Genomic DNA, 24,946 nt, shown 5'->3' on the forward strand with positions numbered 1-24,946 from the left:
CGTATCTGATGTCCTGGTCGTCATCGTCGATGGCCAAGAACCATTCTTGTCCCGCGGCGGGGGCGCCTGGGTTGTAACTTGCAGAGTTCTTCATCTGATGGCTGAAGTGTATGTCCTTACTCGTTGCTCCTGGATACTGGACCTCCAGTCGTCAGGGGAAGTAAACAAACGATCACGTGACTCAAACCTTGCCCTGAACCGAGAACTAACCCGACCTGATGGAGTGTGGGCAAGCACACGTTATCCTGTCTGCCCCAAAGCTTGCCTAAAAATTCGGGGAAAAAGAGAGAAAGGGAGAAAGGCAGAAACCTCTACAACATTATCCGTACCACCGCAAGAAACAAAATTGAGCAGCCAAGCAATTAAGCGCAGCTTCTCAGAAAGAGACGCCAGCGGCATCAGATCAGTGGATCCCGGGCCAGGCCAGCCCGGCGGAATAATACCCGCCGAGTTTCCGCCCGGGATCCCTGCATTGGCACGTCAGCAAAAAGGTGAATGTGGCCTCTACGAAACTGTGGGGGATCAATTGCGGCTGATAACGATCTCGGCGCTCCCTTCTCACAAAATCTTTAAGTTTTGGCTGCGTGTCACTCTGTCCCCATGGTCCAATTAATGTCGCCCCGTTGCGACCTTTGATTTCAAGCTGTCTCGCCCTTCGCGTAACCTATCGTTCATTCTCCCGGAACCGATCCGCACTCGAGAGACACGAGGGCAGGCTGGGCTAGGGAACTAACACATAGCTCGTTGGCTGATCTTCTGGAAAACACGAAATGCCGCCCAAGTCGAGGTTCACCAGGCTAGATGCCTTCACCAAGACGGTTGAGGATGCGAGGATCCGGACCACGTCCGGTGGCATCGTCACCATCGTGTCCCTGATTGTCGTCTTCTACCTCGCATGGGGAGAATGGGCCGACTACAGAAGGATAGACATACGTCCGGAGTTGGTTGTTGATAAGGGGCGAGGTATGTGTCCCCAATAGCTTGAAGCGGGTTGTGGACTTCAAACCTGACAATAGCTCCCATTATAGGCGAGAGAATGGAAATTCACCTGAACGTCACCTTCCCGCGAGTTCCTTGCGAGCTACTCACTCTCGACGTGATGGACGTATCGGGAGAGCAGCAACATGGCGTCATGCACGGCGTGAAGAAGGTGCGCCTCAGGCCGCAGGCCGACGGTGGAGCAGTGATCGATGTCAAGGACCTGTCGTTGTATGTTTGAGACCCGTTGGTGTGTTTCTGTCAGGAGAGAATTGGCTGACCTTTGAGACGAGGCACTCAAGAGACGAGGCTGCGACACACCTCGACCCCAACTACTGCGGCCCTTGCTATGGCGCGGAAGCTCCAGCCAACGCCCAGAAGCCCGGCTGCTGCAATACCTGCGACGAGGTCAGGGAGGCGTATGCGCAAGCATCTTGGGCCTTCGGAAAGGGGGAGGGTGTCGAACAGTGCCAGCGCGAGCACTATGGCGAGCGGCTAGATGAACAACGGAGGGAGGGCTGCCGTATCGAGGGCGGTCTGCGAGTCAACAAGGTGGTTGGAAACTTCCATCTGGCTCCTGGCCGAAGCTTCAGCAATGGCAATATGCACGTGCACGACCTCAAAAACTACTGGGACGCGCCTCTCGGTGTTGCACACTCCTTCACGCACACCATCCACCACCTGCGCTTTGGACCCCAGCTTCCCGACGATGTCTATAAGAAAATGGGCAGCAGGGATCTGCCGTGGACGAACCATCACCTGAACCCTCTTGACGGCACGCACCAGGAGACCAACGACCCCAACTTCAACTATATGTACTTTGTCAAGATCGTGCCCACCTCCTACCTCCCCCTTGGCTGGGAGAAGAAGGTTGCTGCCCGCCAGGACGAGCTCAGCGAGCTCGGGGCGTTCGGGCAGTCCGCAGATGGCAGCGTCGAGACGCATCAATACTCGGTTACCGTCCACAAGCGCAGCCTTACCGGAGGTAGCGATGCGTCAGAGGGCCATCAGGAGCGCCTCCATTCCAAGGGCGGCATCCCGGGCGTCTTCTTCTCTTATGTAAGGTTTTGACTCTGCTCGCGGTGGATGGCGTTGCGTGTGAGCGTCCCTGCTAACCGTGCCGTTAGGACATCTCACCAATGAAGGTCATCAATCGGGAGGAGCGGGCGAAGACGTTTGCAGGTTTCCTGGCTGGCCTCTGCGCCATCATCGGCGGCACATTGACCGTGGCAGCGGCAGTGGACAGGGGCGTGTTCGAGGGCGGGATGAGGTTGAAGAAGCTGCGGTCCAAGGATCTCTAGCGGCGGACCATGCACGTTTTCCTATCGGCTTGCTTCCTCCGTTTTCGCAGTTACCCGGTTTCTGTATTATGCATGGGATGCGGAGTTGCTTGTTTGGTTAGGCTATAAACTGATTTCAGCTTTTAATTTTGTGAAGACTGGCCCTGATTTTCCAAAGGAATTCGGTTTGCTCATGTTCGCCCAAGTGACACATCGAGGTTACAGGAGAGGGTCCAATAATATGCGGGCCTTTCCAAAACCGACATTTAAACTGGACCGTGGTACAACAGGAAAGGTACTGCACCGACATGACACCCATTTAATAATTTCGTTTCCCCGCCTCTGGATCCAATCATGTGTCCATGATTTACCTTGCACCTACTAGTACTTTGATTTGTACGTTGTATACAGTACACTGAGCGCCGTGGTGGGAAGGGCAGAGCTCCTGTCGTTAGCTTTTCTAGGGTGCAGGTGTACGTCGTAGATGCAAGAGCTCTTCAAATCCATTGCTCGTTGTGCCGTGTAGATAGGTAGGCGGTTTCATTGCTATAATGGACGGAGTAATCCGTACATACCTACAATGCGTGGGAATTTTCTTGCATTTTTAACAACCCAGGAGTTTTATTACTGTGGAGGCTCCAACATGGAAGCTACTTATGTACAGGAGAGACCCTTGCTCTCCACAGTACCTTGGAGATGCCCGTCATACTGTGCCATGAGAATGCATGCGATAGCGGGAACAAACGTTGCGCACTGTTGCACGACTCAGCTGCCGGGAATGGCCCTGTTTTCCTGCTTCATTGGCTTGATGTACAAATAACGCCCGGCCAAACACTGGGAAACTAACCCACCAGCTGTCCAGTGACAGTCATCGTTTGATTTGCATCAAGTTGATAGCTGCTCACCTGAAACCTGTTCCCCTCCTCTGGAAACGGGAGAACACGATCGCAAACAGGGCCTTGCAACGGACATGAACATGTTTTATCTACCTAGGGACCTACCTAGTTTGCCAGCCTGTGGAGACACTGGGACTATTGGCGAAGACAGGAGATCTAGACCTGAAGCCGTCGTATTTGAAGCTCTAGAGTTAAAACCTAGCAGAATCGGAAGCTTAAAACGTTACGAACTAACACACAGTAGGTAAATTGGTAGGTACCCAACCAGACAACCTTGTACTCTCTGTTATAAGCTTGGCCACATATTTCATGTTCACATGACTAAGGTACCTCACTAACCTGCCCGCCTTGGTATGTGCCTTCCAGGTTCCTGCCACGACTTGCGCGGTTGGAGGATTGGTGCCTCTGAAATGACAACGTGGAAAATGACGGGCAGCGGCTGCTTGCATGTGCCTCGCAGATTTTGGGTGACTTTCAGACGGGATAATCTAGACGCTTATCATGGTGATCAAGAAGCCGAGGGGCGGGAGAAAAGATCTGGAAAAGGGGACGCAGTGGTGGCGGCCGGTGGAACAGGGTGTAAGCCAATTGATGTACCCCATACTGGCTGTGCCTTAGCTGCTGTGTTCGGGGCTCAGCTTAGTACTATGTACCTAGGTTCATGACCGTGTGGCCACTGTGGCGCTTTCCAATTATATACTCGGTGCCTGTCTAAGCCTGTTTTGGCCTGTTGCATGGATCGCTTCCTTGTGAGGTACAGTACACAGTGTACCTGGGTACCTCCGAGACACCCCGAAAAACGGCCATACTGCAAGAACCTGGGGAACTGCCCGTCAACTGTATTGTAATGTACCTCGATCCCATCATTAGGCCAAATCCACGTCAACACTTTTTCATGAAGTGGCTACAATCCGCCGTCGAGTTGCGCCTCTTCTGAGAGACATCTGGCTCTCCTGGAAGGCCATGACAGCGTCCATTCACTGACTTTTCCTCGATTCGACTCTCACTTTGCCCAACAACCTTGCGCCATCGTCCTTTCCCCCCTTTTGCGCGCTCGTTTGTTTGCCTTCCAACCTCACAAGGACCTATCTCGACCACGCTCGTCATTGACGCTGCCATTTCGTTGATAATCCAGCTCTATACTGCCAACCATCGTTCCTTAATACAGCCACCACGTCAGATACTCGAGAAGAGCCAGGGTATCAAGTACTCGAGTCGATTTATCCGCGCCGACCGTCGATAGGCCCAGTCTTGCCCAACCGGCGATTCCGCATTGTTCTCATCGCATTCTCCCGCCCTTCTTTTCCGATTTCATGCTTGACCTGACCTCATACTTTATGCGTACGACCGAAAAATCGAGCCACAACTGTCTTTTCGCCGCTGTTGATTTTCCCAGTGCGTCTTGACGTACTCGGACGCGGCTGTATTCTGTCGAACCATAAACCGCCAACAAGCCCATAATTCAAACCAGCTCTACCCGACGCCGAAGCCGCTGCATGTGTCAAGGAAAGAGATAATCCAAATATCTCTTTGACCGTATCGCATGGGGATCTAGGCCACGTTTACTCCGGACGTCAACATGTCGAACACTCGACCCAACTTCATCGACTTGCGGTCGAACTCGCAAGCATCCTTATCTCGCCCTCTCCGTTCCCCTCGCCTTCATGTCGCCGGCGAGGCACCGCCCGAGCTCTCTCCCCTGGACGCGTTCGCCATGCAAAGTCGCCTGCTCGCGAAGAAACTCGAGGAAGAGAGCAACAAGGCCGGGCGACGGATGAGTCGCCTCCCACCTCTTACTACCGAGAGCCCGTTGATCGTTCAGGGCAGGTCCGATTATTTTCGGTCCATGTCACAGGACTCGGGCTCCGATTGTGGGGACCCCCCGGCACTACAGAATACAGGCCTCGGCTTGAGGACCGAGGTGGAGGATTCACCTGTTAACCGGCCCGTGTCGATGCACCCTCGAATGAGCCGCATTCCGCCAACCCCCGATGAATCGATCCCCCTGCCCCAGAGACCTTCGGGAGAGGCGCTGCGAGGACGTCGAATGAGAGATGTCGACCAAGGAGAGACCTTCTTCGGAGCGAGGAGGGAGCTTTCACCGGTACCTTTGGGCCGCACCACATCTGCAGAATCCGACACGGGGTCGGGCCCCTTGTCGAGATCGGCCACACAGGATTCCCAGCTTTCCCAGGCTTCGCCACGGCACGGCCATTCTTTAGGATCGTCACCCGACAAGGCTCTCAATAAACAGTCCTTCGACTCAGCCGGGCTTTTCCCGCCTCGATCCCTGTTCCCCAAACGCTCGTCAAGCATCATGTCTGCGCCACTCGAGTCCACTGGCGAGGAGGGCGTTAATTCGATGAGCACATCTTTCTACTCTCAGCAAGCCGGCAAGCTATCAAGTAGCCCCGGGATGATGTCGCCAGGGCTTGGCCACTTCCAGAGGTCTCCTTCAATCAGCTCCGAGGCGTCGGGGTTTCCTCGACCATCCTTCAACTTCTCAAGGCCTTTGACCCGGTCGGGCACGCCGGGCCTAGAGTCACCAGCACGCCAAGCCTCTTCTGATAGCCAGGCTTCTTTTGTCTTCGCTGACGATTCGGCGAATACCCCGGTCAGCATGAGTAGCGAAGGATTCCCGGATACTCTGCCTGAGGATGGCAGGGCTGCGGCACCTTCATACATATACTCCAAGTTCTCTCTTCCGCGAGGCAAGTCTCTCCAGCGATTGTCACCTTCGTTCTCGGAGAACCAAGTCGCCGCATATCATTGGGAACAGCCGCCCATTGTGCCTCCCAGCAACGTCCAAACTTTCCCTATAGGGGGCCAACCTCCGCCATCACCGCCGACGAGACCTTCGAGCTCTGCCGGACCGAGATTCTTCGAAGAACCCATTCCGCGGCCGTCGATGGAGCGCAGCAAGTTGAGCATCGAAGTCGTCCGTTCCGGCCAACAGCCCTCCCCAGATCCTAGTCGGCCGTCGACAGAAGGCGGCCGTGCTTCAGAAGATGTTCCGAGAGGTCGCCCATTGACCTCGCCTCTTCACGATGCCGCGAGAGGGAAAACGCCTATGTCTACTAGTACTAGTGATTCCGCTAGCACGATAAAGGCTACTCGCTCCCAGTTTTCGCAGGCGGCGTCGTCCGTGTCTGAAATGACGGGAGAAGAGCATGTGGCGAAGGCCATCGCGCTGCATGAGAGCGGTTCCCTCAACGAGTCGACATATCATCTTCGGCATGCTGCTAAGAAGGGTCACCCGACAGGCATGCTTCTGTATGCCCTGGCATGCCGGCACGGCTGGGGAATGCGACCCAACCAGCGAGAGGGAGTTGAATGGCTCCGGAAAGCGGCAGAGTCGGCAAGCGTAGAGATCGCCGATGACGAGGGCCAAGTAAAAGAAGGCAAGACAGTCGATTTCGTGGAACGCAAGACGCGTAAGGCTCAGTTCGCGCTGAGCATCTACGAACTGGGCGTCAGCCACATGAACGGATGGGGTATCGAGCAGGACAAGGCGTTGGCTTTGCGATGCTTTGAGATCGCCGGATGTAAGATTACCCCGTCTTTCGGAGCATTTTCTGTCGGGTTTAGCTAACAACTGGTTTGCAGCTTGGGGCGACGTGGATGCCCTCGCCGAAGCAGGCTTCTGCTACGCTCAGGGTATCGGCTGCAAGAAGAATTTGAAAAAGAGCGCAGGTTTCTATCGTCAAGCTGAGGCGAAGGGGATGAGCATGGTCGGAAATAGCTGGTAAGTCGAGCCCGTTTCGCGTCGTCGGACATGCCGGATCTGACAATCATACCTAGGATTCACAAGTCCAAGTACAATGACGAGGACAGCCAGTCTTCCAAGTTGGCGAAGAAATCGCGGTCCAAATCGAGGTCGCGAAAGAACATGTTCGGCCTCAAAAGTTCATCCTAGAAGAGCGCCGCCGCACACGTCCAATGACTCCATATGCTCCAGCGCACCATATTCTGACGATAATGACGATCATCACCGATCATACTCATCCATGTATAGGAGTTTAATGGGGATGGGACTTTTGCAAAATCAAAAACGAACCAACAAAATATCCACGAGCATACGCCCGGACGGGCCGGGGCCGGTTGATTTTTCACGGTCATGCTCTCTTCGGCGGCCTATGGGCCTTGCATCTACGCATTTGCATCGCAATGATGTTCACGGGCGCGCGAGAGCCATTCTATATATTGGCAGCACCTGAACTGGAGACGTTTCAGTTTAATTATGTTGGTGATCAGGTTGGGAGTTGGTGGACCGATGCACAAAGCTGCTGGCACCACCAGTGTTGGAATTTTCAAACCTTTCCGCTGTAAATATTCGAGACGACTCGGCGCCTGTCTAATACTGGGCTGGTCAACCCTTTAGATTACGTATCTAGGTGATTCATTGAAGCAGCAAGCAAGCAAGCAATAGCCCAACAACCCCGTTTTTGACCTCTTCACTCCTAGATACCTCAACCTTGCTGAAGGTTTGAATTTATTTGTAGGGAGACAGGATATCACCGTGGAAAGGCAGGATTGTTAGGTACAATGAGGCAGCGCTAACATATCCCGGGCGTTCGTGATTGCATGGCGGCCGAGTAGTCCACAGTGAGAGGGCCGCAGCAACGCCATTTGCGTTATTTATACTGATAGACCTCGTCGAAACGATGAGGGAGAGAGAACACTGGATAACCTGCATGGTTTTATGCCTCAAAGGGTTCCAGACTGACATGCGGAGGAGAGGCTTTATGGCTTGGGGGAAATTTCAGACAGTGTTATTACAGCGCGGCTCATGGGTTATTGCTCCAAAAACCGTCTTCCCTATCAGACTCCTCTCTCCCCCCATCCTTCCCTCCCCCCCTCCCCCGGTGGCCTCGTCTTCTTTTCTTCTCTCACCCCACCTACGTATCGACCTCCATCTTATCGCCCCCAACAACCTCGGTGGCAGGCAGCTCGTGCACGCTGACAAAGTTGCCGATGTCGCCCTTGCGGATGATCTTCTCGTTCAGGACGGCGGTGGTGCCCTTGGGGAAGACGTAGTTGCCGAGCTTGCGGGCCCTCTCGTTGGGGCGGATGTAGTTGCGGCGCAGGTAGGTCTTTTCGGGCGTGATGATGGCGACGTCGACGTTGCTGCCGGAGCCGAGGTCGTTGAAGATTCCCGACTTGATGGCCTCGGAGCACAGGGCGACGGCCTCGTCGCGCGTCATCTGCGGCTTCCACTGCGTTTCGAACACGGACATGGCGGCCAGCGAGCCGGAGCCCATGGTCACGTAGGGCAGCTTGTCGGTCGAGCCGTGGGCGTGTACGGTGAAGAGGTGGGTGCCGGTCGGGTCGACGCCCGCCACCACGAGGTAGGCACCGATGTGGCCCTGGTACCGGAACAGGTGCTGCTTCAGGAGGGTCATGCAGGTGACGACACGCGGCTTGCGGCCCGCCGAGAGGGAGTGCAGCTCCAGCTGCGACGAGATGAGCGCCGTGGTGAACTCCGTGTCCGCCGCAGTGCCTGCGCCCGCGCACCAGATGTTGGGCGCGATGTAGTGGAGCTTCTCGCAGTTCTTGTCGGCCACGATCGGGCCCGACGTTGCCCTGGTGTCGGCGGCAATCTGGGAGAGTAAGGAGTTAGAAGGGGAGAGAGAAGGGAGGGGTTTCGAGGGCTGTATCAGGGGAACGACATACCACGACACCGCCGTCATATATACACCCCACAATCGTTGTTCCTGTGCTGGTCGCCTTGGGCAGAGGCACGCCGCGGGCGTGAAGCGCCGCATTGCGGTTGTAGTTTGAGAAGTCGAAGCCCGGCATGGTTGGGAAGCCGGGTGCTCGATCAAATCTTGGAATAACTTGTCAATTATCGTGAGTCTATGCAGCTGCGGTGATAATTAACTCTTGCGGGTGAAGTTGGGCGGTAGGATCGTTTGGTTCACTTTCTGTTGGTTGGGAGAGCTGATGACGAGGCTAAAAGCTGCCTTCCAGGAGGCCAGTAGCTACCTAGCTGAAGCAAGAACGCGCTAAAGCAAGGCTGCAATGCACCCGGTCTTCATGCCTGTAATTGGACCAGGGGAAATTTGGCCCAAGTTCCTATACGTGATTACTGCATAGTATACTTTTGTCCGAATAGTTAGGCAATATCGCTATAAGCATTTATACTCATCCTTTAACTTATACACCAATCCATCTACTTGCGTAATGCCACTTTGAGCTCATGGAGGGCAGGAATGAGGCTATGGTCCATAATTACAAGAGCCGGAACGCCTCGTTGTCGCCAACAAGACATTGGATGGAGTTGAGAAGCCGCCCTGGAATGACATGTGACTTGGCGATATGGTGAATGTCTCCAGCCACGTGACCACGCACCGTTGAGGGGTGTCAACATGAGGGCATCCAATTGGAGCATGGGACTAGAAAAAATACCTTAGTCATCAACCTGTTTGCCTGCGCGAGCTGCCTTCTCTGAGCTTGCCAACTGACCACAAAGGAATTCGATCGTAACTTCTCCAGAGCTTTCGAGCTTTCCCAAGATTTCGAATTTGTTCAGAGCTCTAACTTGACCTCTATTCCTCTGACGAGACATCCTGCGGATCCGAGTTTTGCCTCCAAAGCCACCACTGCTGAGCAAATTCCTTTTCCAAGCTCGAGGCACCTACCGATGCGAAAGGCTGCCTTGTGAACATCGGGTCCTCTCCTCAAAGGCGGCTACTTCGCGTCAGTCATGGCCTTCAACAGCTTTGGAAACACTCCCAGCGCCATGACCGGCGGTGCCGCCGGTGGGGCAGGAGGACTTAACCAAGGTGCCGACCTTGAAGTTATTCAGACCGAGGTGGGTTGAATTCCTAGCTACCATCTCCACGCCTTGAGTACATCTTTACTTGTACTGATTTGTAACCGCTTAACTTCGGGCTTCTAGCGTCTCGGGTTCCTCGCCATTTCTGGCGATGCCAAAGTCCAGTTGACAACAAAGTGGTCTCCTCCGCCTGCAGTGACCGCATCCCTCCTCAGCATAGCTTCTCGAAAGGGACTTGTCGCCGCTGCCGGTCCAGATGCCGTCCACATTGCTACTACAGAATCTGTCCGAAAGGCCTTCGAGGCTCAGAAGAATGGCGATAGCGAAGTTCGGCCGTTTGAGCCACAAGCGAAGCTCCCTCTTCCGATCCGAATATCACAACTCGCTTTCACTGTCGACGAACAGTACCTCATCTTATCGGCCGAGACTGGTGGTGGACTTGCCGTCTATGACGTACAGTCTCTGACTCAGGGCTCAACCCAGGCTGCATTCGAGCTTAGCACGAATAGCGAAACATTGCGGCACCTTGTCCCCAACCCGATGCCAGAGCTATCGGGGTTCTGCGCGGTAGTGACGAATAACGGGAATCTCATGATGGCAAGTCTGCAAGAGCGGACGCTTGTTCCAGGAGCGAACGGAGCGACTCTCCGCAGTCAAGTTACTTGCGCGGCCTGGAGTAACAAAGGCAAGCAACTTGTTGCAGGCGGCGCAGACGGTTCTGTTTATCAGATGACCCCAGACGGCACCGAGAAGGGCCATATTCCCAAGCCACCAAGCTTGGGCGATTACCATGTTGCGTCCGTCACATGGCTTGAGAACAACGTTTTCCTTGTGGTCCACAATGCAACGAATGGGCAAGAACCTTCGGTCTATCATATAATCACCAGACAACAACCTGCTGGAGGAACACCACCTTCCTTCGTTTTCCAGAAGCTCGCAGATCCAGTCGAGCCATTCGGTTCCGACAAGCTTCCTCACCATTCCGTCCTTAGGTTGCGAGGGTTTCCCCCTAATCTTGACGATCTCCTGATCGTATCTTCTACCGCAACGGACAGCATCGGCTTGTTCTCTCGGTCAAAGTCACCCTTGGATCCTGGGAAGCCCGCGGAGAAGATCACAAATGTCTTCACAACTACTGAACTAGCCGACGATTCAAGGCGGGCACAGCTCCCTATGAGCGAGGATCTGATGGACACCTATGCCATCGGAGCTGCCCTGGACTTGTCAAGCAAGGATAGGGTCTATAAGCCAATCCCGACTGACGAGATTGAACAGTCCCCAGGTCCTCTCCCAGGACTGTGGGCTCTCAACAACGAAGGTGTGCTGGCATCCTGGTGGCTTGTTTATAACGAGTCAATCCGCTCAGGAACAACATATCCGGGGCTTACTGCGGTAGAGAGTTCGGCAGCTTCGCAGCCTGCAGCATCTTCCAGCCCTGCGCCCGCGGCATTCGGCACACCTGCATCTCGCACTTCAGCCTTTGGCGGGCCTTCTGTTCTTGGAGCGAAGTCTTCTCCCTGGTCAGCTGAACCGGCTGCGAGCACCCCTACGTCGGCATTCGGTTCGAGCACATTTGGTGCTACCCCTGCTGCCAGTGCCCCGAAGTTCGGATCTCCATCGCTTGGGCTGTCTACATTTGGAACCAAACCTGCTGCCCCTGCCTTTGGCCAGTCGTCGTCCATGGGCATGGGCATGGGCGGCGGTTTGGGAACGAGGCCTTCTCCTTGGGCAACCGGTTCAACTGCCACTGTGACCCCAGGATTCGGTCAGTCGGGATTTGCCTCACCTAACAATGCGAATACCGGCAAAGTATTCGGAACTCCCTCCGCCGGCTCTCAACAAGCCTCTGGAGGCTTCGCAGGCTTTGCGAAAAAGGCCGGGTTCGCGTCCATCGGAGCAAATAACAATGCACAGAGTGTTTTTGGGAAACCGTCTGGGGGGTTCACCTCTACTCCTGAAGTCTCCATGGATGCAGACACGGCTTTCCGCCCTGCCCCTAAACCTGAAAGCGCATCTGCTTTTGGGTCAAGCCCTTTCGTTCTCGGCACCACTTTTAAAGCTGACCCGAAGACTGCTAATGATAACGAGCGACCTAAGCCTGGAGGCGGAGGATCCTTATTTGGAAATGGCTTTGGGCTATCACTGGGCGATGCGTCGAAGCCGGCCCCTTCCATCGAGAGGAAGGACGAGGATATGGATGCTGCTACTACCCCTGCACGCGTGGAGGCGAAACCGAAGTCCATATTCAGCGTCGAATCCACGACGCCAACTACCACTCCTGCCCCGCAAAAATTCCGTTTCCCGACAGCGGGACCGTCCACTGGTTCTGGTATCTTCGGCGTCAAGGCTTCAACTAGCGGATTTGGCGGACTGTTCGGCGCCGCAAAACCCACCGCAACGGAGTCTCCAAAGCTACAGACGCCGGTTGAGAGCCCAAAAATCAAGGAGGAAGAGGAAGGGGACAAGGAGAACCTGGCCAACATCCCTGAGGCTCCTCTGCCCCCTGACACAACCAGTAAGGCGGCTTACCCACTTGGTGATTCCTCGTCATCATCTACAGGATCAGCATTCTCACCGTTAACAGTCTCCAAGACACTACCCCAGGTCGTTGACGATGCTCCCTTGCCTCCGGACTTCGTTAGCAAACCTCCCGCGTCGGAGATTCGCGCTGAGCAAGTTAATGTGGCCGAGGACGCGCCCCTACCTCCGGACCCGTCCCTCGGCCGTTCCAAGGCGAAGGCCGAACCTCCCAAGCCAGAAGACGTTCCGGAAGTTCCAGAGGAAGCACCTTTACCACCCGACTTCGTTCCGACTCGCCTGTCGTCGCGCAATTCGCCAGCCCCCGTCCCTGCTGTCCCTGAGAGTTCAGACTCGGAGGAAAATGACGAAGAAGATGAGGAAGAGGATGAAGAGGAGGAGGAGGGAGAGGGAGAGGAGGATGAGGAGCAGGGCACTGAGGTAGGAAGCGAAGGGAGCGGCGTCGACGTTGCTAAGGACTTCAGCCCCACAACCAATGGCCCCGGGGCTCACACACCTGGCTTCACTCCTCAGAGCTCCTTTGCTGGGATGGGAGGAAGCACATTCTCATCGTTTTCCCGTGCTGAGCCGGACGTGCCTCGCCCTCTCTTTGGCGAGGTAAGTCGGAATGCACCGCCCTTGTTCCCAAAGCCTGTGCCTCCTAGCCCCCGATCTCCGAGCCCGGTTCGCAATGCCATACCGCCAAGCCTCTTCAGACCGGAGCAATCCCGTTCTGTCAGTGCTCCCGGTATAGCTTCGCAGATTCTGGGCAGGAAGGGACCCCAGCAACAGGGCCAATCCGTGTTCGGTAGGGCCAGCGGGTCGAGCCTGACTGCGGATCCCAATGTGGAGCAGCAGCGCAGACTGCAAGCCAAGAGAGACGCTGAAGCGGCCCAGGTCCTGGTGGATCCGGAAGACGAGGGCATACAGCAGATTCTGCATTCAAAGGTCGAGCCGACCACTGAGCTGAATGAATTTGTCGCCGTCGATTCTCACCTCCCGTCGGGCTTGGGCGGAGACATCGAGGCTGGCTGCGAGTCGCTATGGCGCGACATAAATCGCATGGTTGATCATCTGGGCCTAAACTCACGCTCGCTCCAAGGCTTCATCAAAGGCCATAGCCGTGGCGAAGTGGACCATGGCCGTACTAAGGAAGATCTGGAAGACCCGGCCGATTGGGTGATCGTGGAAGCCGAGGATCTGGCCGTGCTTGTGGAAGGGGAACTGGCCCGCGAACTCGAGGAAGGCCGAGTCCAGGACGTTGATGCGGTAGAAGAGGCCATTCGAGCCATCTCTCGGGACCTGTCCAAGCTCCGGGCAAAGGAGGAAGATATGCGGAGGCTCATCATGTCGCACATCGATCCCGGCCAGATCGCCGTCACAAAGTCGCTTCCCCTAAGCGCCGAGCAGGCAACGCAGCAGAATGAGCTCCGCAGGGCGTACGCCAGCTTCTCGAAGCTGCTCTCCGAGGCGGAGCAGAACCTCACCCTGCTGAAAGCCAAGATCGCCTCCGCCAGCGGTGCCGCTGGCAGGGCCAATGTGCCGACGGTCGAGGCGGTCATACGCACCATCAACAAAATGACGAGCATGGCGGAGAAGCGAAGCGGCGACATCGACGTGCTGGAAAATCAGATGCGGAAACTGCGCCTCGGCTCGGTCGGGCTCGGTAACAATAATAGCAACAGCCCGGGACCCCGCAGCCGCGAAGGGTCGCCCTTCGTCACGCCGCAGAGGAGGTCGATGATGCTCTCGCCCGAGGCGATGCGCAGCTCGCTCCCGTCGTCGTACGGCGGAGCCCGGGCCACGCCGCCGCGGAAGAAGATGAGCATGTACAGCGAGGAGGAGAGGAAGGCGGTCCAGCAGAAGCGGTCCAAGAGGCAGGGGATGCTTGCCCTCCTGCGCTCGAGCCTGGAGCGGACCGGTCCGAATGTCTCGGGCCTCGGCGACGATGACTGATTGGCCCCATACCGGGTTGATTTGGGAGGGTCTGAGAGGCTCTATTGCGACGTGATGGCATGTCATCACGTGGGGGGCACCAGGATGGGTTAGTGGCCAAGTTCACACGATAAAAATGCCAGTGTTTAGGACTGCTTGCTTTGGGTCATTGGTGGATAATTCCTAGTTACACTTTGCCGTCGTTGACGGGGGTCTGGAAAAGCAAGGAAGGCTCTTGCCGGGTAGTTTATGACACGATATAGCGTACTAAGTGACCGGTTTGGTCACAAGAGCTTGGCAAGGTATCATCAGTGTAGTTAGTTAATCAAGCAGATATGCATAACTCTTTCTGTATCTCGGTTTCTGTGACTTTCGGATGTCTTGATTGCTTCCGTGGCCGCAAATGGAGTCGAGTTGTCCAGTTGGTATAATACTGGCTACCAATATATAAGACTCCGAGTACGAAGGACCTAGGATACTGGAAGCCGAGGTGTCGTCTTCAAAAAGGGTCCTCTCCTTACCGATGTGATAATATTCTATTCTCACCCGGGACCTCCCACATCCGTCCTGAGCAGCCAGGCTGCTGCGTCCGTTCTCAAGAGGATTCTACCTGTATATTATACATGACTACCATTGCTAGGTTTTCCCACCACGGCCATCGAAAACAGGGCACATAAGCTGCAGATGCAGCCAATGCCACCTCCAGGTATGATCCCGGCCGCCCTCTTGTGTGTTTCCCGACCGACACCCCTTTCAAGCCTTCAGCCTCTCGCTGTTCGCCATGTCTTCCTGCGCATCTTTAACAAGGAAACTATTTTGAACATACTGTTAGTTTGCAGACCGATATTGCTTTAGGTTAATTAACCGATAGGAGCTACGTATCAATCACCCCGTCAAGGGCACATCCATCATCAACCCACCCCTTCCTCCTCAAGCCTCTCCGTCCGGCTACACCACGTATTTCTTGCATGCGGAGAGAGCAGCCGATTAAAAGGGGGGGACGCGCTCAAAGGGAAAGGAAAAAGGAAGACAAGAGAGAAGAAAAGGTGAAAACCCACTTATACCACAGCACAGCCGGGGCGATGGTGCCCAAGTGCCACAGGCCGTGGGCGTCGAAGATGCCCCACAGCGGGGGGAAGTCGAGCAGCTCGAGGCTCATGGCGGCGACGACCCAGGCGACGACGGCGGCGGGCCAGGTGGCCCAGGCGTGGCGGGTGTCGCGGTAGCGGCGCCAGCTGAAGCGGGCCCAGAGGGCGTGCTGCGCGACGCCGCAGGCCACGTTGGCGGCCATGTTGTAGCCGTAGTCCCAGCGCACGAGGAGGAGGTAGCCGGCGTGGGCGGCGTATAGGGCCAGGCAGAGGGCCGTCCAGGCCGGGAGTGCGAGGCGGGACGCGGTGGAGGAGGAGGAGGAGGAGGAGGAGGAGGAGGTCGGGTGGCGGGGGCGGCCGGCGGCGTGGCGGTCGTGCAGCCGGAACACGCGCACGACGGTGTAGTAGAGGCCGTACATGACGGAGGCGCCCGCGCCGAGGTAGTCGAGCTTCTCGGTCAGCGGGAAGTCGCGGGTGTGGAAGACGGAGCTGAAGAACCAGCTCGCCATGCCGATGCGCGCTAGGGCCACGTAGTAGGGGCGTAGCGGGTACGAGGCCGGCATCGTGGTCAGGACCCGCTTGTGGAGGCCGTGGTAATGGGCCCACAGGTTGCCCACCGAGCAGAGGACCGAGAAGGGCTCCTGCATGCCCAGGAACCGGTGGAAGGGCCACTTGCCGTGGAACTGCACCACAGGCTCCGGCGGGTCCGCCGCCAGCCGCCGCTCCGTGATGATGTGCTGGCACGTGTAGTCGCACTCGGCTGGGCAGGTCCAGAGTAGGAGGCGGTGGAGGAGAGCTAGGCGGGACGGTGAGCATTGTACGAGGGCGGCGGGTGTATGGCGGGGGGGTTGGTTCTCTCAAGCGACAGGTCGAGCCAGGGCAAGAAGTGTTTGGGTTAGGGGGGAGGAGCCGGGCTTACGGATGGGCGTGGTGTGCTCCCCGTCGGGGCCGCAGTTCTCTTGCTCACATATCTAAAAGGAAGTCGATGGCGGTCAGTTTTCGGAAACAAGGTGCTATAGTCGCACTGCGTCTAGACAGGATATGACAAACCTGAACACATTTCCGGAACTCCGGAAGCCGATCTCCAATTGAAGCCTGGACCTGGCCGCTGAAAAGAAGCAACAGGAGGGCCAAGGTCACAAGGGATACGAGGTGTCCTCGGCTCCCCCCGTAGCGTGCCAACATGGTGACGGTAAAGGCATAGAAGTCAGAGACGAGGTGTCGTTGATGGGCACACGCGACGAACTCGAGGCGCGAAGTTTAGCCAACTGGCCAAGCTTGGTTCCCAGCTGCCAAATGGCATGTGATTGGCCACTAACTTGCAGATCGATCGGGGAATAACGGCACATCTTATACAAGTAACCTGGAGAGGTGGGCAGCACGTATTAATGAACAACCTTTTTGGTGTGATCGCACCTCTCTGCCATTCAAGTCTATAAAACACTATGTATGTACTCTTCAATGGCCCTGTACTATGTCATGACTCGTAATGATCCTAGACTTTTGTCCTCGAGACCAAACTCCCCGCCTCTATTTCAGAGCCATTTGAAAGCAAAGTCTGCCCGATGCTTCTCAAGCTAGACTCCCCATACACCAGATCCGTGTAAAGAGCAAACGGGATCGATCCAACATAACCGTTTCATATTCATTGCGTCGTCAATTTCCTTTTCATCCAGAGACCGGCCGTGACAAATGAGAATAACCCCCTACCCATGTCCCTACTTCGAAACCCGCCGTCAAATGTCCTCCAAACAACAGACTTCGTCCCCCTGAGAAATGAACAATCTGGATCGAGAATGCAAAATCAAAGTAGCTTCCCTCCAGACTGTCTATATATCCATCCTGTTCAGGTGGGTATTTCCATCCTCTTTCGAAATCAAGGTAGCAGCCGAATGGTGAAACTGGGAAAAATCATCGTGAAGGTCGTAAATGCGTCGTGCTAAAACAATGGACATATACAAGGAGAAGGGTTGTTTCCTGATGAGGAACAGGTGGTGATCGTGATAAAATTACAACGGGGACCCGGATCGACGGCGGGCATCGCGACTCCTGAATTCTTTCAGACGTTGGTCAATGTACGCCAAGCGGTCCGTCAAGGTCGTCCGTGCGGGGCCAGCGGTGGTCTCTGTTGCATGCTGGACCGTCGCAAAAGGACGGCCAAGCATACCCAAATCCACGCTCTCCGGATGGTGCCGGTGCATGCGGCGGGGGAAACTGAAACTCGAGTTGGAACCTGAAAACGGAGAGCCTAGCCTCGGAGGGGGGCCGAGAGGCGGCGCTAGCTGTGCCCCGACATCCGGCATGCTGGCCGAAGATGCCAGGAAAGGTTGGCTGGGAGCGGCCCTTGGAATGAAGAGCTCGTCGAGGTCCAGGCGGGAAGGCATTGGGAAGTTCGGTTCGGCCGCTGGCGCGCCTCCGACTTGGGGGCCACTGTTGTTGGCGTTGGGATCCAGCCAGATGTCCGATACCAGGCTGGGTCGCTTGCGCGGCACGCCAGATTGGGTATTTCTCCTCCTCTGAGTGCTTGACCGACTCAGCCGAACTGGGGACTGGAGAGTCCGCCTGGGGCCCACTGTGTGGGTCTGTCTGCGTGGCAGGGGCATGCTCAGGCCAAGAGCAGCCGAAAGGGAGCTAGACGAGCTTGGTCCATAACTCTTCGCGCCAAAGGGAGAGCCTAGTCGTCGCCGCTCTGCGAAGGATGGTTCTCCGTCAAAGTTACCAAGCAAAAGCCCGGGCGCGGCGTCAGACGAGGTGGCCACTTCTGGCAGGAGAGTCGATGGCGGCTCGGTGGGAAGTTCCGAAGATGAGCTTGTGAGCTGGGCTAGAGGGCCGTTCGGTTGCATTGTCTCGGATGTGCTCAGTGCAAGAGACATGGAGATGTCCTGAGTCGCGAACGGCGATGGAGAGCATGCGGCGGGTGTGGACCGTCTGTTCCAATGCCGTGCGGCGGCCTGGGTAAACGGAGCCGGGCTACGGGACACGGAGCGAAGATTTCGTGCCCCCGAGGCAGCCTTGATCTTGCAGAGTTCGCGAAGATGGCCGCGAGTGGTAGCACATGTATGTGGCCATTCCATATACGCGCCCGAGCTCTCCGCAGTCGGAGTGCTACTCCCGCTCTTCTTGCCATCGCCCGGGTTGACGGCCTTCTTCAGGGCCTTGGATCCTTTCCAACTACGCTTCGCTTCTCTAGCAACGCGGAGAAGGACACCGTGCGGCGGGATGCAACTCGTACCAATGCGGAAAGGCGTGACCTTGGGGTCTTGCAGATATAAGACGTAGGTGGACCACAGATGAGTGCTCATTGCCTTGGTCCATGGCGCTTTCCTCGGCTTAGTATTCGGTACGAACGGGGCTCCAGACCGGCCATGCTCATCCCGGAGGACGAATTTCTCGTCACTGTGGAACTCGGGACTCGCGCAGTCGTCGTCGGAAAGATGAGACAGGCGACTGAACAAGGAGCCGCTTGTTTGGGTAGACCTCGAAGTGGATGGCCTACTCGACTCGCAGTCGGGAGTTGACTCGATGCTGCTGCTGCTGATGGCCGAGTCGATGGTCCAGTTGGGATATCTCGGGGGTGAAAGAGATGGCACCAAGCGAGGGGCAGGAGTCTTTGGCGGAGAGAATGTTCGTCCTCGGGGAGCAAGGAGATGAGTGTAGTTCTCATCCTGAACAGGCTCAATGGTGGAGATGAGTTGCATTTCGCCCTTGTTGCAATCTCCAGGTCTAGTCTCGGGTTCCTCAATGCTTGGTATGGGAATGTCGGCAGCGGCCACGGAGGCTAGAAATTGCTGGGTTGGGGCCGAGAGGTGATGGGAGACATGACGCCGCTTCAATTTCAGGCGGGGCCTTGGTGGAGATGGGATCTGAGTCTCGTCATTGTTGTCAAAGGGCTCGGGGGTCTTTACAGCAGCAAATCTGAACCCCCTTGGAAGGGTGGCCGAACTGGAATGCTGACTCATGTTGACCAGACAGCGAAGCGTGTTGTGTGGAATGCTGTCGCGTCATGAAGATTCCCAGCGACAATTGAAGCAAGGGGTGAAGCCGGGTTTCCCTCTTGGAGGTCTCAGCTGATTGATGTTGGTGAAGCCGTAGCAAGCTTGGTCGCCACCAGCAAGCTGCGCAGTGTCGATCACGATCACAGGGTGATTCAGTGCATCAATTAACTGCGCAGGCTAGTTATGCAATGTCTAAGATGGGGCCAAGGAACCTTGAAGTTTGTCGGTTATTCTCGAATCTTCGTTGTAAGTCCTGAGAAGCACCTGACGAGTCCAAAAAGTCGGATGGCTGGATACGGTGAACCGGTATGTGAGTGAAGAAAGTAAGGTGAATAACTGCTGGTGGAAGGTAGAAGTGAATTGAGCCAAAAGGAAAAAACCGTTAGACGGTATGGTACGGTGATGTCTTAATTCGGTCCAAGAAGGTGTGATGGGAAGGGGGAAAGAAGGGTCGTCGTGTCGTGTGTCGTGTGTCGAGGTCGTAAAAAGAGAATCGTCACGTCGTCGTCTCTTCCCAGTCGTGATAGTAGTAGTGTAAGGGCGGATCTACAACCACCACGAGGCCCGAGAGCGACGACAGCGAACTGCGAATGGGGCAAAAGAATGACTGGGTTCGGTAATTGGGGAAATTCTGGCGAAAATGAGGAGGTGCACAATTATGTAGTAGGGCAAGAAGATGAGGGAATAGGTAAGGTGAATTGGGCTGGGAAGCAAGTCGACAGCAGAGGAAACCCGGTGAGGAGGGAACGGCGCACAGGTGGCGCGAACAGGCAAACAGGCGCACAGGGTGTGATGGCTAAAGAGGGCCGGGCTTCGAAGCGAGGTGCAATTGGCTCCACCAGTCAAGCACCCCACCAAGAGCTACTGTGGTAGTGACGAGGGGAGCAGTAGTGCTTGCTCGACAACAGCTCAACACAGCAGGGGGACCCTGATGAAGCTCCAGAGTTTGGTTCCTGGAGGCCCAATGAAGCTACGAACCACTGCTAGTGGTGCTGCAGGCTATCGTGGACAGGTTCTGGAGGCTGCAAGCTCATATGCAGTTCCCCAGTGGTGTTGCAGGCGTTGCAGGCTACCAGTAGCCGACACGTCTGGCATGCACATGCAGCGTTTGTCGATTGGGCCAGCGACGCGTCTGGGAGGGGGCGAGGGGCGATAGGCTGGATCCCGGAATCGAGGCGGAGGCGGCGCACTTTCTGGACCTGTGGAGGGCGATGGTAGTGGATGGATGTGGTCCTTAGCCTCTGGCCCAACGGCGCTCTCAAATGCAAGCTGCAGATAGCCCCGACGCTTGACGCAGGGCAGAGCGCGAGTAGGATGCTCTGGCGGCCTTGCTCTCCCAGTTCAAGTGGAGTCGACGAGGCGGGGGGGCAGCTGCTTGTCTAAGGGATACGACAGTGATTTGCGTAGAGTGCGAGAGAGATAGAGGAGAGAGATGTGTCCTGCCGCGGCCGTGCGCTGGGTTGATTCGATCGGTTGGGATTCGCTTCGTCGCGGAAAAAGTGCGGAGGCTGGGAAGCGGCGGAACTGGCGGTAAGTCGGATGTGGGATGTGGGATGGTTAAACCGTGCGACCACTCCGAGGAGGGAACAGAGAGTGTGAACAGTTATCAAGACGTAGGTTGCTGGCAGGAATTGAAATGGGAGAAATTGGGCAATGTCCCTCAGATCCCATATACCTCTTCTTGCTCAATTTTGGTAGCTTTGGATGCCTCGGAGCCTGGCAGTCTTGACTCAAGAAGAGGGGTGGTCGCATCCTTAATGTTCAGAGGGCGACACGCGCTTTTACGTGTCCATGTCGCGTCAACACGACGCGCTAATTAGCGAACTAAAAAGTAGTTTCCGCATTTGACGAGGATCTTTATTACTCTCTCCAGGCCTTCCTGGAAGCATGAAGATATGATACAGGGATCATTATTAGGGCTCAGAAGCTCTACTGTACCTAGTTTATCGTGGGGCAGCAACCGGAACCGGCGGGTCTCTGGGGTGCGTCCTTGGGATATGTGCTACTGACCTGGGCATTCAGATGCGGAAGACGAGATGTGATATAGATGCCACGGGCATCTTCGACAGCTCGTCACAGAGGATTTGTCCAAGAGAATCTGTCCGAAGGGGTCTGCTAGAGGCATCTGCTAGAGGGATCTGTAAGGAGGTATTGGCTTCCTTCACCTTGCGATGCCTAGGTATGATTATATGGACACCGAAAAGCGCTCAACAAAATCCAGAGTCCATACCAAGACCAGCCAGCACAGGGGCAGCCCTAATCTGGCTAGCTAGTCTAGTAGTAATAAGGCCGGCCATCTTCATCTTGGAGCTGTGATGAAAGGACGGTGAGCATGGATTTTCTTCATGCATCTGCTTCTACTTCCGAATTCGAGATGGTCTACGGATGCCCGAGCAAATACCGAAATACTGTGGTGCAGTGCCCCTATTGGTCTAATTGGCCACTCCACGTCACACTCCCTCCCCTACTCGCTTGAGGTACCGATGGCCGGGTAAGAGGAGCTCAACCTTCAGCCAGGCCATTTTGCATGGATATTTTCCCAACCATCCTCCTGCACATCGAGACTTCCTCCTTGAGCCTTACAACGCGATCGCTGCGCACAATGGGCGTCTTGTTGAAGCTCAAGCCAATTGTAGGTGGTAGGTTAGGTAGGTACGGATAGTTGATCAAGACCATTCCGAGAGTGGCTGAAGCACCACCTGGATTTCCGCTAAAGTGGCTTATCCCCCTAGTCCAACACGGAGCAACAGCTCTGCCGATGGCCTCTCTCCCTTGAACCACATTACTACACCACCATGGGCTGGCATTATTGGCGATGACTGTATCCCTATTTTCCTTCCCATCTTCGATCCTCCCAGCATAGCTTTGTGTTTGGGCAGACGTCTTCACTGATCGATTTGCCAACAAGAACGTATTTTTACCTCTGCGTATCTGCCGTTGCTTGCTTATTCTCTCTTCAATACCATCCATGCTGGGCTGCTGAAGCAGTCACCGACACCCACAATGCTTGCCTCGTCCCGCCTGTTCAACTGGTTGAAATTCACAATCCCGATTATTGCGATTTTCTGGTTTTCCACCTACTTCATTAACTCGTCGTCGGCTTACAGCGAGGTCATCCGCAAGTTCCAGGACGAGAAGAAACTCTTCATCTCCGACTTCCTCGAGCATGAGATTGACGGCGAGTTCGACGGCTCCAGCATCTCAGAGCTCTGCAGGAGCAAGCAATGGTCGAAGGACCTGATCCTGTCGTGTGAATCACCCCCCGGCGGAGTGGGCAATGTCAAGAATGCCCACCTTAACTGCATCCGCTTTGCCATAGAGCTGGGAGGTAGGAGCGCCTCCCTCTAACATACCTACTTCCCGTCCCATTCCTCCTTCCATCATGGGCTTCCGACTGACCTCCCCCTTACTAGCCGAACTCATCATCCCCGGCATCATCAAGCGCAGCGAGCACGACATATCCAAGGTGACCCCCCACGCCAAGGCTCCGCAGCGAGGCGTCTCGCTCGACTATTTCTTCGACGCCGAACACCTGAACCACTCTCTCGCGACATACTGCCCGCAGATGAAGCTACACAGGTCGCTCAACGACCTCTGGGAGGTCCCCAGCGTGCTTACCGCCCAGAAGCTCGCCATCCAAGAAGTCGGCATCCGCATCGACAACCTCGGCATCCTCACGGAGCCCCACCAGGTCGGTTTCCATCTCCAAAGCTACGTGAACACTCTGTCGCCACCTCGGGAGCGGAAGCACCCGGTGCGGTTCAACCTGGCGGCAACCTACTTCGTGTGGCCGACCGTGTCGGACGGCGAGCACTTCGCCCGGCACTTTGGGCGGATCCTGCGCATCCGGCACGACGCGCGCCGCCTCGCCGCCGCCGTGCTATTCGGCATGCAGAAGCGGTTCGGGCTGCGCCTCGACCCGCGCGACGGCATGGGCGCCTCGGACAGCTTCGTCGGCGTGCACCTGCGCACCGAGAAGGACGCCGGGTCCAACTTCCCGCCCTACGAGACGCAGGCGGCCTACTACCTCGACTACGTGGTCAAGTCGGGGGCGGCGGTGGCGTTCCTGGCGACGGGAGCCTCGCCCGAGAATGTCACCGCGTTCACGGAGCGGGCGCGCGAGTTCAACGTGACGACGGTGTCGAAGCTCGACCTGCTGACGGACCCCAACGACGCGGCCGCACTGGACCAGCTCGCCTACGACCAGCGCGCCCTCGTCGACTACGAGGTCATGCTGCGCGCGGGCCTCATGACGGGCACGGCGCAGTCGCCGTTCGCCTGGAACCTCGCCATGCGCAGGCGCAACGCCTACGGGCGCACCGCCGACCCCGAGCCTGCGCCGCCGAACCTGAGCGTCCAGTGGAAGGATAGGTACTCGACCATCTTTGGGGAGTCGGAGCGGGGTCCCGCTATGCAGCTGACCATATGGCCTTGAGACAATGGTGACAAAAGGGGGTGAATGCTTTGGTTATTTTTTGGGGGGATTTCTGTTGGGCGCGGAACAGGGGGGTGCTATTGGCACTGCCTGTTCGCCTCAGGTTCCTGGCAAGGCTGGATTGGGTTGGGAAGGTATATTGGATTTGCACCCCTTGAGAGGATCTGCCTGTTCCTTTTTCGCAGCTGCCACGATGGCATGCATGCCTATCTAGGGCTTTCTAGGCTGTGGTGGGTCAAAAAATCTTTGGCCCCAAAGGGAGCGGCGTTGACATGTCAGCCGTTTGATAGTCAAAGGGGGTAATTATGGCGTTTGGGTGCCAGGGGTAATAATGCCAGGGATGAACAGTCTGGAAAAGGGGGCACAACCATAAGCATGCATGGGATGGCTCTGCCTAGCTATGTCTGACTATCTAGGGAGTTATGAGTTGTTCCTGAGGAGGGTACCAGTGGGTTTTGATATGCTGGTCTCTCTCTGCGTGGTTGCCCGCCCCATTGCGATGCAGCTTTACCGACAGACAGATACGGCAGGTTTGCCGTTGCTGCAGTAAAATAAATGCATCTATATCGAATTCGTCATCTGACATAGCTACCATGACTAGCCTTCCCAACCCTAGATGTTATTCCTGAGCCCCATTTGCTTGTACTGCCGTGAGAGCGTCATATGGCCCGCCGTTTTTCGGTCCCAAGAAATGGAGGTATATACAACTGTTTGGCAGCAGCCTCAGATGCTTCGCAGACCATCTGCGGACGTCCATCCCCGATTGTATAAAGAGAAACTCCCAAGTCCGCTCTGTAACCCCAAAAATGAAACAGGAAAACGAATATTCCCATTAGAATATGTTCCCAGGAACCCTCATTTCCAACCATGGAAATGCAAACAAAAAGAGGGGGGGAGAAGAAAACTCTTCATGACAGGGGAAAGGGAGGAGAGGAGTAGGCGGAAATTGCCACCGTTTATCCAAGAAATACCCATATATCCCAGAACCATATATAGCAACCCAACACCAGTCATAAACGTAGAACAAGAGCAGAGCTAGTATTT

At 55.8% G+C, this 24,946-nt stretch overlaps 7 protein-coding genes across 7 annotated transcripts; 4 read left to right on the forward strand and 3 right to left on the reverse strand.

Annotated features, from left to right (window-relative positions):
* Positions 1–585: 585 nt before the first annotated feature.
* On the forward strand, positions 586–2,365 carry QBC33DRAFT_319540 (DUF1692-domain-containing protein). The gene is made up of 4 exons (XM_060423574.1): positions 586–963; positions 1,029–1,209; positions 1,272–2,037; positions 2,106–2,365. The coding sequence occupies exons 1-4, from the start codon at positions 771–773 to the stop codon at positions 2,277–2,279; spliced, it is 1,314 nt and encodes a 437-aa protein (XP_060285645.1). The 5' UTR covers positions 586–770; the 3' UTR covers positions 2,280–2,365.
* Positions 2,366–4,503: 2,138 nt separating this feature from the next.
* QBC33DRAFT_319584 (uncharacterized protein) lies at positions 4,504–7,196 on the forward strand. Its single transcript, XM_060423575.1, has 3 exons — positions 4,504–6,699; positions 6,761–6,899; positions 6,956–7,196. The coding sequence occupies exons 1-3, from the start codon at positions 4,734–4,736 to the stop codon at positions 7,068–7,070; spliced, it is 2,220 nt and encodes a 739-aa protein (XP_060285646.1). The 5' UTR covers positions 4,504–4,733; the 3' UTR covers positions 7,071–7,196.
* An 822-nt stretch (positions 7,197–8,018) lies between these two features.
* On the reverse strand, positions 8,019–9,397 carry QBC33DRAFT_617590 (proteasome component). The gene is made up of 2 exons (XM_060432689.1): positions 8,828–9,397; positions 8,019–8,754 (listed from the first exon to the last, which is right to left on the reverse strand). Exons 1-2 carry the CDS (start codon positions 8,951–8,953, stop codon positions 8,053–8,055), a joined length of 828 nt encoding a protein of 275 aa, XP_060285647.1. The 5' UTR covers positions 8,954–9,397; the 3' UTR covers positions 8,019–8,052.
* Positions 9,398–9,622: 225 nt separating this feature from the next.
* QBC33DRAFT_530723 (uncharacterized protein) lies at positions 9,623–14,727 on the forward strand. The gene is made up of 3 exons (XM_060427254.1): positions 9,623–9,968; positions 10,056–12,447; positions 12,517–14,727. The coding sequence occupies exons 1-3, from the start codon at positions 9,861–9,863 to the stop codon at positions 14,403–14,405; spliced, it is 4,389 nt and encodes a 1,462-aa protein (XP_060285648.1). The 5' UTR covers positions 9,623–9,860; the 3' UTR covers positions 14,406–14,727.
* Positions 14,728–14,734: 7 nt separating this feature from the next.
* On the reverse strand, positions 14,735–16,780 carry QBC33DRAFT_530726 (protein PER1). Its single transcript, XM_060427255.1, has 4 exons — positions 16,523–16,780; positions 16,392–16,443; positions 15,443–16,268; positions 14,735–15,195 (listed from the first exon to the last, which is right to left on the reverse strand). Exons 1-4 carry the CDS (start codon positions 16,655–16,657, stop codon positions 15,138–15,140), a joined length of 1,071 nt encoding a protein of 356 aa, XP_060285649.1. The 5' UTR covers positions 16,658–16,780; the 3' UTR covers positions 14,735–15,137.
* A 668-nt stretch (positions 16,781–17,448) lies between these two features.
* On the reverse strand, positions 17,449–19,914 carry QBC33DRAFT_319693 (uncharacterized protein). The gene has a single exon (XM_060423577.1). The coding sequence runs from the start codon at positions 19,429–19,431 to the stop codon at positions 17,482–17,484; it is 1,950 nt and encodes a 649-aa protein (XP_060285650.1). The 5' UTR covers positions 19,432–19,914; the 3' UTR covers positions 17,449–17,481.
* A 2,443-nt stretch (positions 19,915–22,357) lies between these two features.
* Positions 22,358–24,108, forward strand: QBC33DRAFT_319720 (uncharacterized protein). The gene is made up of 2 exons (XM_060423578.1): positions 22,358–22,795; positions 22,881–24,108. The coding sequence occupies exons 1-2, from the start codon at positions 22,471–22,473 to the stop codon at positions 23,900–23,902; spliced, it is 1,347 nt and encodes a 448-aa protein (XP_060285651.1). The 5' UTR covers positions 22,358–22,470; the 3' UTR covers positions 23,903–24,108.
* The last annotated feature ends 838 nt before the right edge of the window (positions 24,109–24,946 follow it).

The sequence above is a fragment of the Phialemonium atrogriseum genome (assembly GCF_030411735.1).
Source record: "Phialemonium atrogriseum strain 8032-3 unplaced genomic scaffold QBC33scaffold_6, whole genome shotgun sequence".
Taxonomy (NCBI): Eukaryota; Fungi; Ascomycota; class Sordariomycetes; order Cephalothecales; family Cephalothecaceae; genus Phialemonium; species Phialemonium atrogriseum.

Excerpts from the sequence above, each read along its gene's own strand:
- QBC33DRAFT_319540 (XM_060423574.1), top strand. The coding sequence starts at position 771 with ATGCCGCCCAAGTCGAGGTTCACCAGGCTAGATGCCTTCACCAAGACG. Across the intron at positions 964-1,028 it reads GGTTGTTGATAAGGGGCGAG|GCGAGAGAATGGAAATTCAC; the intron begins GTATGTGTCCCC and ends CTCCCATTATAG. Across the intron at positions 2,038-2,105 it reads CGGGCGTCTTCTTCTCTTAT|GACATCTCACCAATGAAGGT; the intron begins GTAAGGTTTTGA and ends CCGTGCCGTTAG.
- QBC33DRAFT_319584 (XM_060423575.1), top strand. The coding sequence starts at position 4,734 with ATGTCGAACACTCGACCCAACTTCATCGACTTGCGGTCGAACTCGCAA. Across the intron at positions 6,700-6,760 it reads ATGCTTTGAGATCGCCGGAT|CTTGGGGCGACGTGGATGCC; the intron begins GTAAGATTACCC and ends ACTGGTTTGCAG. Across the intron at positions 6,900-6,955 it reads AGCATGGTCGGAAATAGCTG|GATTCACAAGTCCAAGTACA; the intron begins GTAAGTCGAGCC and ends AATCATACCTAG.
- QBC33DRAFT_617590 (XM_060432689.1), bottom strand. The coding sequence starts at position 8,953 with ATGCCGGGCTTCGACTTCTCAAACTACAACCGCAATGCGGCGCTTCAC. Across the intron at positions 8,755-8,827 it reads TATATGACGGCGGTGTCGTG|ATTGCCGCCGACACCAGGGC; the intron begins GTATGTCGTTCC and ends TTACTCTCCCAG.
- QBC33DRAFT_530723 (XM_060427254.1), top strand. The coding sequence starts at position 9,861 with ATGGCCTTCAACAGCTTTGGAAACACTCCCAGCGCCATGACCGGCGGT. Across the intron at positions 9,969-10,055 it reads TTGAAGTTATTCAGACCGAG|CGTCTCGGGTTCCTCGCCAT; the intron begins GTGGGTTGAATT and ends TCGGGCTTCTAG. Across the intron at positions 12,448-12,516 it reads TCTGCCCCCTGACACAACCA|TCTCCAAGACACTACCCCAG; the intron begins GTAAGGCGGCTT and ends CACCGTTAACAG.
- QBC33DRAFT_530726 (XM_060427255.1), bottom strand. The coding sequence starts at position 16,657 with ATGTTGGCACGCTACGGGGGGAGCCGAGGACACCTCGTATCCCTTGTG. Across the intron at positions 16,269-16,391 it reads GGAGCACACCACGCCCATCC|CTCTCCTCCACCGCCTCCTA; the intron begins GTAAGCCCGGCT and ends CGTCCCGCCTAG. Across the intron at positions 15,196-15,442 it reads CCGGCTGTGCTGTGGTATAA|TTTCCTTGTTAAAGATGCGC; the intron begins GTGGGTTTTCAC and ends TGTTCAAAATAG.
- QBC33DRAFT_319693 (XM_060423577.1), bottom strand. The coding sequence starts at position 19,431 with ATGAGTCAGCATTCCAGTTCGGCCACCCTTCCAAGGGGGTTCAGATTT.
- QBC33DRAFT_319720 (XM_060423578.1), top strand. The coding sequence starts at position 22,471 with ATGCTTGCCTCGTCCCGCCTGTTCAACTGGTTGAAATTCACAATCCCG. Across the intron at positions 22,796-22,880 it reads CTTTGCCATAGAGCTGGGAG|CCGAACTCATCATCCCCGGC; the intron begins GTAGGAGCGCCT and ends CCCCCTTACTAG.